Raw genomic sequence first — 15064 nt, 5'->3', positions numbered from 1 at the left:
ACTTTTTTGCCCCACATAATGTTGATTATGGGGTGCTTAGATTCCACACTTTGTGTGATCTAGCATTCCTAGCCAGACTAAAGAGCTTCTATCCTCAAATGGGTTGAAGCTTTTCAAAAAGACGTGTTTTGGATACTTACTGTCTCTTCCCACCATATGCATGCAAAACCAAGTCATTCATCTTCTGATGAAGTATGAATTGACCAAATCCAATGCATCATATTTTTCTGTACAGTTAAAGGGTGAAACATTAAATTTTGGATTGAGTGAGTTTGCATTAATTACTGGTCTAAGATGTGTTACCCAGGTTACTGATTTTGGTTATATTCCCACTTATGTTAGCAAAATAATGAGCAGTTATTTTCCTAACAAATTAAGAGTGGAAAAGTTTTATTTAAAACAGATAGTAACCACTAGATCCTGGGTAAATGATGAGGATGCGGTGAAGTTGTGCATCCTTTATCTTTTAGAATTTTTCATTTGTCATTCGGACAAAGATCATGTTTCTTTTGTAGATCACTTTAGGTTCTATTTGGTAGAATCTGGGCAGTATGAGTCATACTTTCCATCGGGTATTAAATCTTTCACCCATATGATGGAATCTGTTAGGCACAGACTAAATCTGTATGTACATTCTTATCTCATACAGGGATGCTCACTAGCATTGCAAGTATGGCTTTATGAGTGTTGCTCTACTATCAGCACTGATCTAGCTACAGGGTGTTCTAACTCAATACCTCGCATACTAAGATGGTCAGCTAGTAAGGAGCAGATTTGGTTAACTGCCTTTGAAGAGAAGATGATAAAGCTTGAGTGGATAAATGTAAAGTTTCTTTTTTTATGATTATACATTTACCTTCAAAATATCTACAATTATTCTACATTTTCTGCCTTGATCAAACTAATTTATTTTTTCTCATTCAATTTACCAACATAGGTGAATCTGGAGAAGAGATTGCAGTGCTGATTTTGCTCGACAAAATTGAGTACAAAGTTCAAGAAGGTGAACAAACATCTGAGGTTCCCAATGCTGATCCTCCTACGTTGGAACTCAAACAAATAGATGGAGAAGAGGACAAGAAGTCTATTGCTAAGAAGATCAGAAAATTAGAAAAAAGAATTGAGCAGGTAATACATATAAACTACAATATATCTACAAAATATCTACAATATATCTACATTTCATAAATTGTCTACAAAATATCTACAAATTTGTAAATTCTGATATATATATATATATATATCTATATATAATTGCATATATTTTTGAATGTATGTTAAGACATATTATGAAGTTAACAACTTACTATATTGTAACTTGTAGGTTGATGGAAAGCTTGAAGATTTTAGAAAAGTTATCTTTGTAGAACTCGATAGCCTTCGAGGGTTTATAAATGAGTTTGTGCAGACTGTTTTGCAAATGATAAACAGTAGAAATGTGCAAGATGATGCAAAGGTAAGATCTGACTTTTATTTTTATAGCAAAACAATTTAGACATATGAAAAAATATATACAAACTAACATAAAACATTCAGTTTGTTGACAGTTCAACAAAAAACAATGACCAACAAAAAGACTTGAACAATCAACATTTTCAGTTCAATATTGGGGAACAAGTGCAGGCCAGCACCAACAAAACAGGTATCTACAAAATACCTTCAAAGTATCTACAATTTGTGTTAGTGTATATACAACATATCTACACTTATCCACAAATTATCTACAATTTTATACACATATGCTACAACTTTCAAGACACCATTATCCAGTATTATTTACCATTTTAATTATAAAACAGAGCATGTTGAAGGTGCAGTTGGTCAAGAAAATCTTCCAGTACATAGTGATTTATATACACATTTTTAAGTTGCAGCTGATGAAGACAAAGCATGTATCATACTGTCATTCAGAGATATTTTCTTGTTGTTTATAAATTTTAACATTCTTGTTAATAAGATATGAATTGTGTTACAGCGATGGAAGATATCAATGCACAGTCCCCAATTCACGGAGTGACAATAGCAGCTCAGACAAAACAGGTCATTGAGGAACATGACAATGAAGGTGCAGATGCATAGTATGTGGATCTAGGTGATTTAGAAGGATAAGGAGTTGAGAAGAAGGGGGTCACACTAGATGATTTTGAGTTGCCTGACAACTTATCCCAGTTGGTTAAGTTTGGCGAGCCCATACAAGATGATGCAACACCTATGCATCCGGGGAGAACAAGGCATCCGGGAAAGCATGCACGATCACCATTTATCCCTCTATACAGTTCTGGGGGCAACAACTCGGTTGAACCTAAAATTTTCTACCTCAAGCACCCTTTTACTAATGTTATTGGTGAAGATGTAGATCCGGAGGTTTTAGATAACTTCAATAAGTGGTTATACCACTGTAGCGACAAAGGTTCAAAGAGGTATGAATGCATAATTTGACACTTGCATTTCAGCATTTATCTTTTACATATCTAATTCAATCTACAAATTTTTTTGTCATTTATTTGTTGTTACAGGAGGAAGGCTCCATTTTCCATAAAGGATAACCAAATTAAGCCTTGGTTAGACCTTGGAGTAGAAAAGGTTGATAAGAAGGAATGGTTCTATTCCCTGGCTCACCCTGGACAAGTCCTCAATGACTCGGTAAGTATCAAGGAGTCTATTCCCAAGATATGATTTGTAGATATTTTGTCTTCTGTTTTGTAGTTTAATTGTATTTATGTTATAGATATCTAATATATCTGAAGATGACTTGTAGTATAAATTGTAGATATGATGTAGACATGATTGTAAATGTTGTCTTTCTTGTATCTAGTGTAATTGTATTTAGGTTTCAGATTATGTATCATATTTGAAGATTATTTATAGTATAAATTCTATATATATTTTGTGGACAGAATAGTTTGTTGTTGTATTTCCTGTTTGTAGTATAATTGTAGTTATTTTGTAGTTTATGTAGAACATTACAAGATTAATTGTAGTATAAATGTAGATATAATGTAGACATAATTGTAGATGTTGTGTTACATGTTTGCCCAGTAACTGTAGATAAATTGTAGTTATTTTTAGATTATTTGAAGTTAACTTTGTAGTTTAAATTGTAGAGCTGTTTTTAGACATCACTGTAGATTTTTTGTTTCTGTTTTGTAGTAAATTGTAGTTATAATGTAGTTTTATGTAGATTATTTAAAGTTAACTTGCTGTTTATATGCCAACTATTTTTGGTTGCAGCACATTGATGTTTTAATGTATTACTTGAGGAAAAGGGGCAAGTATGACCCCAATAACAAGACCAGGTTTACCACAACGGATTGTTTGTTCAAGACCAGGATAGAACAAATTTATGAAAAGTTCATAAATTCACCTCCACAAAAGAAGTATTCGGTTGTTAAACCCCAAGATGTTGTTATAGAATATATTTTGGGGTATAGATTACTTGTCAATGTTGCATGGGATGAAGTTGACTATGTCATCATGCCCGTCAATATTGCAGAAAAATTTCATTGGGTGTTGGTCGTTTTCGACATTGCAGACAGGCAACTTATGCGTATGATTCCATGGTTTCTTCATGCAACCATCAAGTTGTTGAATCCTGTGTCGAAAAGTTTTCTGTTATTATCCCTTTGTATTTGTCATGCACTAGTTTCTATGAGAAGCATAAAGACATTAACTTCAAGAATACAAATGCATACATCGAGAAACTTGTTACCGATCCTCTTAACATTCAGTGTATCGTTGGAGAAATTCCACAGCAAAAAGAAGGGTCACTGTAAAAAATCTATTCTCTCTTTCTATGCATTTAATTCTTTTTTTTTATTTCTAATCATTTGGTAAATATTTAAAAAAAATTGTGTTCTGCAGCGATTGTGGTGTATTTGTTGCTGCCTTTGCGAAGTATGTTAGCCTTGGAGATTTGTCAATTCCCGCAGAAGACCTTTCTGATATTGACCAACATCGTAGACGCTATGGAGCGCTCCTATGAGACTATGCTACAAAGAAGCAGGAAGATGGGTCAATCAGTGAAAGTGAGGTTACAGACATACTAGCAAGGAGGAAGGATGCACCTGCATTGAATGAGAAAACAAGAGTCCAGAGAAAGAAGAAGTAGTGTCATGTATATGTAATTTAGTTGTGCTAGTTTGTAGGAGAAGTATAGTACATAACTTTCTGAACAATTCATTTGTGTTTTTATTGTAGCAGACCTTTTGTTTTGTTAATGTCTATCTAGTTTAGTAGTTCACTTGAAAATAACTTGGTGGTTTTATCTCCAGTTGTTTAATATTTACAACACTTTTTCTTCATTATCTTAAACATAGTTATTATGTTGTTAGAATACAAATTATTAACAAAAAAACTTCAAATTATCTACAATATGGAAACACTGCAAGTTGAGATTGTATATAATTTTATAATTGAATATGTATATAATTTGTAGGGAATACCTCCAGTTGTATTTAATTTTTGTATATAACTGTCAGTTCAAGTTAAATTAATTTTTTTAACTTGTAGTTATATTGTAGATAATAAATATTAACTACTACGTACATAATGTCAAAAATGGAGGTAGATGCTTGACACAATACAGAAAAATATGTTAACAAACACAGAAACAAATTGAAATTAACTACATTATGATCTTTAAAAACTTAAACCATTACACACAAAAATCTGTTAACTTGAACACACTAACAATTATTTTGAAATACTATTCTAACTACATGATATTTATTTCTTTTTGGGCGCATTCTTGCAAGATCTTTTGTTATGCCCTTCATCTCCACAGTTGCCACATGACACCTTGTACTTCTTTGACTTTAGTTCATCATATGTTTTGTATCTTTCCTTTTGAGGTCTTCCTGGCTGCCTTTTCTCTCTTGTAGGTGGATTTACTATTTCATTAGATATATGTTGTAGCACATTCCATTTGCTTTCATCAGGAAGGGGATTACTGGTATTTCATATGTACGCAGTAGGCTCTCCTTTGTGTAATACAGAGAGCAATAGTTTTCATAAGTTTCATTCCCGTGCCTTAAAGCTGCCAAAGCATGCGCACATGGAAGTTCATCAAGTTGGAACTGGCCACAACTACATTTCTTGCTTTTAAGACACACAAAGTACTGCTTCACACCATCTATCACAATATAGATATAATCTGTTGAAGCACTCACCTACAATTACATAACAAACAAAAAGAAAAATATTTACAATCATAAAAATAGATTATCTACAATTTATCTATAATTTACAAATTAACTACAATTTGTCTACAATTTATCTATAATATGGAAACATTGTATATTAAAATATTATTTTTCTGCACCAAATAAAAAGATCTTATCCTAAGTTTCTGAGATAATGTTATGATGTTCTTCAATTCTTTGTTGAATTTGGACCCAAAGAATGTGAAAGTACCCTTTGCCTTCAATAACTTCTCGTCCGTCCAACGTTCAAGAAGTGTCCTCATATACTCTAATAGGTCAAATATTGGCAGCTCTCTTGTATCTTTTGTTACAGCATTCAACGACTCTGCAATGTTTGATGTCATAGTCCAAGTTCTATTCACTATTGCATGTACTCTTGACCATCTATGATAGCCAATATCATAGAGGTATGATTTAACACGCGGGTCTATCTCATCAATCTTCGACATCCTTTAATTAAATTCATCCAGAGTGTATGACCGTGTTGTAGCAAAGTACAATTCATTTAATTGTAGATGACCCTTCTTGAACTCTGCCCTTATATTTGTCCAAATATGCCACATGCAAGAGTAGTGTGGCACGCCCGGATAGACAATTAATGTTGCCTTCAGGATACTCTCATTCCTATCTAAAATAATACACATTGAAGTTCTTTCACCATATGCTTGCTTAAATTGCTCAAAAAAATACTTCCACGATGCGTCGTTTTCCGAATCAACCACAGCATATGCCAAAGACAATATTTTACCTACATTATTAGTCAAAAAATAATTAACTGGTAGCTTTGAAAATGCATATAAAAACACAAATACATATAAACTATAATATATCTACAATGTATTTACAATTTATAAACTGCCTACAAAATAACTACAATTTTACCTGCTGCATCTATTGTGCTTGCTGTCAGCATAATCCCCCTGTAGGCTGACTTTAAGAATGTTCCATCAACTACTACTACTGGTGTACAATATTTCCAATTACTTATTGATGTACAAAGAGCAACAAATGCATATAAGAAGCATTCATCTGCTGTCTTCTTTAATTTAACAACTGAATCAGGATACGTCTTCTCAAGAATATAAAAATATTTTGGTAATTTGCTGTAGGAGTCAGCCGGATGACCTCTCAAAAACTGTAAAGCCTTTTCCTTTGCTCTCCATGCTTGCACGTAGCTTAGGTTCACTCCGTGTTGGGACAAAATGTCAGTTTGCATGTCCTTTGGTGTGTAAACTGTCTTAGGATCACAATACATTGGAATGATCATGCTACCAACTACAACTGCAATACATTTGCACTATATGAATGTATCGTCCATTAAGGTGCATATGTGTTGTCGGTTGAAACTCCTGACCTTGAACATTGCAGAATCATTAATTGATGTTGCCTTGAAGTGCCAATTACAGTTTTTTCCAATGCATATAAGCCAGTAGCTACAAAAAAATACATTTATAATACAGGTTATCAATGTAGATGTAACAAAAGGACTGTTTTAACATAAAGTAACACACTATACAATATAACTACTTTTCATCTACAATGTTTGAAAACACATATCACAAGGAAAATACTGTTTATAATGATCTTTTCACCATTAATATCTTCATACCTTTTGTGGCTAGATCTTTTAACCCTGAATTGGTACTTGTGCATGACAGAATAGTGTTTCATTGCGGTTGCAATTGGTTGCTTGTCTTGATACACTTGTCTTTCTTCGATAACACTTTGTGTACCTTCAGTTATTATTTCACTTTGATATTCCTCTATGACGGGAGAGGCTAGTAACTTTATTGTCCCAGACTAACCTGCATGAAAATAAAGATAAACAGTGTCATTACAATTTTGTAGAATCTTTATAGATAAATTGTAGATGAGAGAAAATTTTGTAGTCAATATTTTTTCCACATAGATTGTAGTATAAATGTAGTAATTATGTAGATACCCTTACAAATAATACTGCTTTATAAACTGATTTGTAGTATATTTGTAGAATTTTTGTAGAAAATTTGTAGACGAAGAGAAAAATTTTGTAGTCAACATTTTTTCAACATAGATTGTAGTTTAATTGTAGTAATTTTGTAGATAATCATGAAAACAATATTGCTTTATACATCCTAAACTGATGTGTAGTTTATTTGTGGATAAATGTAGGAATTTTATAGATATTACCGTAAAATCAGACTTCCATAGAATTTGAAACATAACAAACCTGCACTTGTGTTCTCATTGGTAATAGTCAATTCCATATTGAAATCTCGTACACTTATAAATAACGGATACGATCCTAAGTTTTTATTCTCCTTTTTTGTCTCCATATACACAGGAACTCCCATATCTTCCTAATCTCTATTGGAGGACAATTCTCATTCACAATGTATTTGATTTCTACAATATTTTCCGAAGTATCAATCATTAGTTGCTCTGCAATTGTAGAAATCAATATACTGTAACTTGCATCCTCATCGAGCACAATGCCATCAACTTGAAAATCTCTAAATCTGCCATAGCTATCCCAATTCCCATTTAATTGTAGCATGATTGGGATTTTGGACATGATTGCGTGTCGTTGCTGAGGTATAGTTCAATATTTTGTCGCTTTTTGATTTTTTGGATTAAGAAAAAAAGATGATGAACAGAGTATCGGCAGAATTGATTTCTACAATTTGACTTGAATTTGTTGAATATTTTGTCGCTTTTTTGATAAGTGAATTGAGGAAAAAAGTCGACGAACTGAGCTTTTGCAGAACTCTAGTATAAATATAATAATTTTGAACCGGTAATTGAAAAATAACCATGTTTTGGGATTTTGAGTGCTGGACTTCAAAAGTCCATGTTCAAGCTAAACCAGAGTTACATCGCGGAATTCTAAATGAGAAGTATCAGAACAAAGAATAGTTGCATACAATAGAGCTACCCGAGCAAAAGAGTAAACCGCTTTATTAGCATCCCGCCTTTTCCAAGTAAAGCTTATATATTAGAAACTTCATGGAAATTAATATTGCAATTTGTAATTTCTTGCTCAAGAAGCAGAATGAAGGCTAGAGTTTGTACGAGGGTCAAACCTTTTAGTTTTGTATATCATAATATAACCCTAAATCCTAATTAACCTTTTAAAGAAAATTGACATATATTTATGAATTTGAAAGTTTTTTAATCCAAACATCTTCATTTTTGGGTGATGTATAAGAAGTGGAGACCCTGCGTACGTAATATGAAGTCACATGTGATCCGTATAGGTACACAGTTAAACGTCAAACATAAAAGGGGGAAAAAACCAACCTACTCTATACTTTGGTAAATAATCTATACTCACATATTATATTTTTCGTCCAAATTGATCAAAATTGCCCCTAGCCCTAATGACTCTTCAGTGTGGCACCCGACCCTCAAAATTAGATATCTATGTGGAAATTTATTTGAGGGACTGGGTACCATGGTAGAGGTCCATTAGGACTGGGGCAGTTTTACTTGCTTTGCTATTGGTAGGAGTTATTTGGACAGAAGTATAACGAGGGATAAATATAAACTATTTATCAGAATACAGGAATAAATCCGGTTTTTTTTCCAGCATAAAATTAGACGAAGAGAGTAAAAAACAAAGAAACATATATATAACTACAAAAAGCGTGGTGTAATTGTTACCATCTTTAATTAGAAGTTTCAAATTCAAATCTTGATAATAAAAAAATTCATATTAGAAGCTTTCTCTTAGGTGAATCCTACACATTGCGAATCCAGATTAGTAATAATAAATTATAAATAAATATAAACCTATAATTTTAAAAATATAACGGATTTAAAGCTAAAAATATTAAAGATTGAACTATAGGCGAGAGTGCACGTTCTTGCTTTTCGGCGCGCCAAGTCATATATTCGATTAGCATCAACGTTGTTGGACGTATCGCTATTTCCAACAGTACTGTTTTTTTTTCTGTTGTGGCTGAGATTTTTCCTTTACGTGGAAAGCCTAAAAAATATTTCTAAAAAAAATATTTTATTCCCACATGCAGTTGGTACCACTGCCCTCAGACTCAGTTTTCTACAGTCTTTGTCCCTTTACAAAATCATTTCCATTTCCGTCTTTTCTTCATTTTCAATATCTAAGCATATATAATTATTTGAGCAAAGATTGAAGTTCAATAATTTTGAAATGAGGTCTGAATATAGTTACGTATGAAGTGGCAGTATTAGGAGTTTACTTGCTGCTGTCTTTGGATCGATGGTCCCCATTTTTCTCAAATGAACACTTCTTCTGTCATTTTCAATGCCCGGCCCCCATTTAACGACGACCACAACAACATACCCATGCGTGGATTTATAGGATAGTGTATAGACCACATAAACACATGGTCTTTTTGCCAAACTAGTTTATGTATATATTTTCGAGAATTCATAGCTTGTTTGCCCAAGCTTTTTTTTGACCCAAAAGTGTTTTTTTTGGCCAAAAGCACTTTTGGCCAAAACTTGAGGTGTGCTTTTGAGGAGAAACAGAAGCAGTTTTTGAGAAGCAGAAAAAAATAGTTTCTCTTCAGAAACACTTTTCTAAGAAGCATTTTTGAGAAAAATACACTTAGAAGCAGTTTTCAAAAGCTTGGCCAAACACTAATTACTGCTCAAAAGTATTTTTCAAATTAATTAGCCAAACACAAACTATTTCTCACCAAAAATACTTTTTTTAAAAGTACTTTTGAGAAAAGTGCTTCTCAAAATAAGCTAATTTTAGAAGCTTGGCCAACCAGACTCATATGTTGGCACCTATCACCCATTACCCCACAACTACTTAATGTTGCACTTGGTAGAATTCTGAGTTATTTAACTCAAAGAAACATAAATTAATTCTCACTTAATATATTTTTTTCCCTTTCTTTATTAGTGCACCCATATCCTGTATTTCGAGAATTAGTTTGATACTGTATCACCAAAATATTTTTAAAATTTATATAGTGGTTGGTTGTGGTGCATGATTACTATAAGTGGTGGTTGTTGGTGTCGACTAGTGATGGTGCGCAGAGGTAGTATTGGCAGGGGCAAAGCTACTATACGAAATAAGGATTCGATTAAACCCAGTAGCTTAAGAAATTCATTAAATATATATAAATTATTAACTTTGGAACATGGACGGATCTATACTTATAAGTATGGTTCACACGACCCATGCTCTCTTCTCCAAAATATAAATTGTAGTGTGAATATGCTAAAAATCTGACTTAATGTCTACTTGGGAACCCATTAAAAGCGATTTGGTGCACTTTGGTTAAAGAACAAAGTGATTGTTACATTCAAGATGGCCATTATGTGTTCACTAATCAATGTTCATTTTGTTTTAACTCTTTCTTTTCTTTCTTGGTTCTTTCAAATTTGATATTAATTCTTGTTCTTTTCTTTCTTTCATTTTTTTCCCTTGTTCCCCACCTATTATTCTTCTTTTTTTCTTTTCTTTTTGTCATTTTCTGAGTTACATATATTATTCCCTCTTATTTCTTTATTTTTTGGTTTTCTTTCATTTTTCAAATTTGCTATTTCCTATCATTATATATATATATATATATATATATATATATATATATATATATATATATAATATTAAGTACAAAAACTTTTATCTATTATAATTTATCATTTATATCTTTTAGAGGTTGTAATTCAATCGCTTGTTATGCTACATGCAATTATCTGTAATTGACTTTTAAGCAGATAGAGAAAAATATTTTCACATTTGCTATATATTTAATCACTAAACTTGTTAAAAAAAATTGGTATCCTTCAATATCTCTTAGCAATTGCTGGAATTATATAATCAGCATCCTACATTCATGAGTTATCTTAAGCCACTTGTTGGTGGTGCACCCATCTTCTTGAAATCCTCGATCCGCCTCTGCTTTGGAATACTGTAAATTAAACGGACTATAACCTCGAACCCATAAATCTTAAATCTTGACTTCACCTTTAGTTAATGGGTGATGATGGTGGTTATAGTTAGTAGCTAGTAGCGATGGTGACATACAAATATGGGTTAATGGTGGTGGTTGATGGTTATAGTTGGTGTGGACGATTGATAATTATGGTGGATGCTAGTGAGCTATGATAATGGTGATTGTCAGTAGTAATTGATGGCAACTGTGATAACGGTAGTTGGTAGTGATGAATATATAAATGGTGGTTGGTAGTGGTGATGACTGAATGTGATGGCTGGCGATGGTGGATAATATGTGATGGTAGTTGATAATGGTGTATGGCAACAATGATATTTAGCGGTTAAAGGGGATGGAGAAGTAGTGAAAGGCTATGTTTGAAGAAATACATGAATGGAGCATCTTAATAATATTAAAGACTTCGGTATATGTTTTAATTATTTAGATATAATAAACATATAATAATATTTAGATAAACCTTACATGCTAATCTAGGTCAGGCTGCCACATAAAAGTAGAAGTTATAATCGATATCTACGCAAAACCCACATCTCGCCACTAGCGATAGGTTTAGCATAAGGTACACATGTACAAAATAGGATCATGGTCATCTGGCGTGACCACATCCCCATTTGACACATTCACCTTGCATATTAACCCGCGTTCCCACCCTTTATGAGAGGATGGCAGCTTGCTGCGCAGTCCTCTGAAAGAATGGGCACATCCTGCCCTACTTTCACATTCTCCCACACATCGGATGGTCCATTAACGAAGTATGACATGTCTCCTTTGTTGTGGGTACAAATCGAACGAGATCGGATCGGGACTCGATTTCAATACTGCAGCAAGTGAGGCAGGCCCAATCCGCGCAAAGCTTAGGCGTTGTTAAAAATGGAGCTGAACATGGCCGCCAAATCTAAAACCACCATTCCATCGACCATTCGACCACCATGAAGAACAAGTAACGCCACAACGCCGCCCCCTTTCGGCAACCCGCTGGATCGAGGTACAGATTTCATTTTGGTTTACCCTCGGTTGTTGGTTTAAACAGGAACACGAGTTCCCTCATGGGTAAGCGAGCAAAGGAGCATTCCAACTAGAAACAATGGAAGGAAAACTACTACCAAATAATTGAAATGCCGCCCACCTCACATACCTCAACTCCTGAAAAAGGACACCCCTCAAGTCGTACTCTCTTTCCCTCACCCGGGTTTCGCCCCAATCGGGTTCTCGGGGAAGTTTCTAATGAGGCAACGAAGGGGATGTCTCGAACTTCAAGTATGATTCATCACCCCGCCTGTTGATTACTTCCCTAGACCGGGCGATGAAGGGACTAGATACATGAAAACTTCTCCAATGTATGTATGAAACGAACATGTATATCATTCTCCAGTGTGCAAAATAGCAACATTTTATACTCCCCGTCATCGTATTCTCCAATGCAGGCAAAATTAAACAAATTGGGACTTACCTAGGAAGCGCATCGTATTCTCCAATACATGCAAAATAAACAAACTAGGACTTACCCGGGAAACACATCGTATTCTCCAATGCAAGCAAAACTAAGCAAACTGGGACTCAACCAGGAAACACAGAAGCTAAGCAAAACTGGGACTCCTCCAGGGAACACCCAAAATTCTCCAAAAAACAAAAAACAAAACCGAGTACGTTAGGATCCACTCCGACATATACACAGATAATACAGTGACCTGTGATTCCAAAATCTGACAATGACACAACGGGTTAATATTTCAACCTTAGCTCGAAATAACACCCCTACGGCCAAGGGCCATTGCCAAAAGAAGGAGACGACCTCGCTCGAATCACAACGTGTTAATATTTCGACCTTAGCTCGAAATAACACCCATACGGCCAAGGGCCATCGCCAAAAGAAGAATTCGATCTCACTTGAATCACAATGGGTTAATATTTCAACCTTAGCTTGAAATAATACCCCTACAGCCAAGGGCCATCGCCAAAAGAAGAATTCGACCTCTCTCAAATCACAACGGGTTAATATTTCAGCCTTAGCTCGAAATAACACCCCCACGGCCAAGGGCCATCGCCAAAAGAAGAATTCGACCTCGCTCGAATCACAACGGGTTAATATTTCGACCTTAGCTCGAAATAACACCCCGACGGACAAGGGCTATTGCCAAAAGAAGAATTCGACCTCGCTCGAATAACAACGAGTTAATATTTCGACCTTAGATCGAGATAACACCCCTAGGGTCAAGGGCTATCACCAAAAGAAGAATTCGACCTTGCTCGAATCACAACGGGTTAATATTTCGACCTTAGCTCGAAATAACACCCCCACATCCAAAGGCTATCACCAAAAGATGAGCTCGACCTCGCTCGAATTACACATATTAACATGTCGGTCTTACTCGACATAACGCCTTTGCGGCCATCGGCCATTGTCAAACAAACTTTTTTTGTGTTTCTCAAACTTGTCCAAATAAGTCAGAAATTGATTTCACTCCAAGTACCAAGGTCAACCTCGCTCGAATACATATGAAAAGGTCGACTTCGCCTAAATCAACAACTGAGTTTAATCCCCCTCGAATGATTCAAGTCGAAACTGACTTCGTCTGGAACGATGGATCCGAGTTTAACCTCGTTTGAATCAGAGATGATTCCGCCTAAAGCAACAAATCAAAAGTCAATCCCTCCTGAATATGCAAACTCGAAGAAACTCCATTCGGACTCACACGACGAGACCCTAATCAGTCTGGTTAAAATCGGATTCCCAAAATGAGAAATCAGGGATCCGCCATACCAAAATCCGAAGGTCTACACCAAAATAAAAAATGAAAAGCAAGGGGAAGGGAGAGAAATTCAAAGGATGTACAACGGCGAAACAACCCTTTTATTTATATACGTGCGCAACGGCCGCACCTTACACACGACCAAAACAGGCCCAATACAATAAAAAAAAGAGAAAGAGGAAAAAAAACAACATATACTAAGGCAACAACTTTTCACTCGATGTCATCACCGCCATTCTCACCATCATCATCTCCAAGAAATTCCTCCTCAGCATCAACATCCTCTCCAGCCTCCGGTGTCGCAGGGTAGTAGCCGCAATTGACACGAGCCTCTCGTGCCTTTGTCCGGGCTCAGAAACATTATCCGCCTCCCACAAAATCTTATATATGTCCCGTTGAGCTTCGACATGAACCCAAAGCTCGTGCAAATGGGGAGAAACAGCGGCAGATGCAGATTCAACTTGGGACAACAATTGCGCCTTTTCAGCCTCAAGTACAACGACCCGATCTCCCAAGTTTGAAGCTTCCTAATCAATTTTGCCAACTCTTCAAGCCTTGCCTCCCTTAGCGTGGCTGTTGCCCTATCGTATTCCTGCTCGGATTGAAGGACACAGATAGTGTCCTCCTCCGATGCCATTACCCTCGCTGAGGCTGAATCCCGAGCACTCTCGGCGCTCTCCAACTCAGATAGTTTCCTCTCCGGCTCGACTAACTTCCTCATCCATTCTGCACTCAAGGCCTCAACCCTGAAGACATTTTTATCTAGCTCGGACTACAACGACAACACCTTCGCCTGAAGATGCTCACACTCAGCAACGACCCCCTTTCCCAACTCAAGTTATTTGTCCTTTGCACGAAGTAGCTCCTTGAGCTCACTATTCCTACGAATGGACTGCATTAGCTCTTGATCCCTTTTCTCCAGCTCTTCCCCAAGAGATTGGTTGCCAGCACTAGCCCTAAGCCACTCATGCATCTCACGGAATTTGTTGCGGTAGCGCCGATACTTTTCCAGCATCATCAGAAAAATCTTGGCCCGAGTGTCAGCCCTGCAAACACTTTCGATCTCCAGCATATAGGACTGAAAGCAAAAAAAAAATAGGGGGGGGGTCGGTAGAAACCAAGGCTGCCAAAAACAAAAGGAACACAAAAAAGAACAAAGAGGAGAAACTTACCCTCAGGC

At 35.6% G+C, this 15064-nt stretch overlaps 2 protein-coding genes across 2 annotated transcripts; both read right to left on the bottom strand.

Annotated features, from left to right (window-relative positions):
• Positions 1–3984: 3984 nt before the first annotated feature.
• On the bottom strand, positions 3985–5650 carry LOC138874671 (uncharacterized). Its single transcript, XM_070153446.1, has 3 exons — positions 5321–5650; positions 4967–5168; positions 3985–4064 (listed from the first exon to the last, which is right to left on the bottom strand). The coding sequence occupies exons 1-3, from the start codon at positions 5648–5650 to the stop codon at positions 3985–3987; spliced, it is 612 nt and encodes a 203-aa protein (XP_070009547.1).
• A 3-nt stretch (positions 5651–5653) lies between these two features.
• On the bottom strand, positions 5654–14605 carry LOC138874670 (uncharacterized). Its single transcript, XM_070153445.1, has 6 exons — positions 14525–14605; positions 14127–14411; positions 6811–7001; positions 6556–6634; positions 6084–6498; positions 5654–5949 (listed from the first exon to the last, which is right to left on the bottom strand). Exons 1-6 carry the CDS (start codon positions 14603–14605, stop codon positions 5654–5656), a joined length of 1347 nt encoding a protein of 448 aa, XP_070009546.1.
• Positions 14606–15064: the final 459 nt, after the last annotated feature.

Source organism: Nicotiana sylvestris, chromosome 8, assembly GCF_000393655.2.
Source record: "Nicotiana sylvestris chromosome 8, ASM39365v2, whole genome shotgun sequence".
Lineage (NCBI taxonomy): Eukaryota > Viridiplantae > Streptophyta > Magnoliopsida > Solanales > Solanaceae > Nicotiana > Nicotiana sylvestris.
Note: the sequence above shows the minus strand (reverse complement) of the source record. Positions and strands in the feature narration are given on the sequence as shown.

Excerpts from the sequence above, each read along its gene's own strand:
- LOC138874670 (XM_070153445.1), bottom strand. The coding sequence starts at position 14,605 with ATGAGGAAGTTAGTCGAGCCGGAGAGGAAACTATCTGAGTTGGAGAGC. Across the intron at positions 14,412-14,524 it reads GGGATTCAGCCTCAGCGAGG|GAAGCTTCAAACTTGGGAGA; the intron begins GTAATGGCATCG and ends AAAATTGATTAG. Across the intron at positions 6,499-6,555 it reads ATGATTCTGCAATGTTCAAG|TGCAAATGTATTGCAGTTGT; the intron begins GTCAGGAGTTTC and ends ACATTCATATAG.
- LOC138874671 (XM_070153446.1), bottom strand. The coding sequence starts at position 5,650 with ATGTCGAAGATTGATGAGATAGACCCGCGTGTTAAATCATACCTCTAT. Across the intron at positions 5,169-5,320 it reads GGATAAGATCTTTTTATTTG|GTGAGTGCTTCAACAGATTA; the intron begins GTGCAGAAAAAT and ends ATGTAATTGTAG. Across the intron at positions 4,065-4,966 it reads CACAAAGGAGAGCCTACTGC|GTGCATCCTTCCTCCTTGCT; the intron begins GTACATATGAAA and ends CATTCAATGCAG.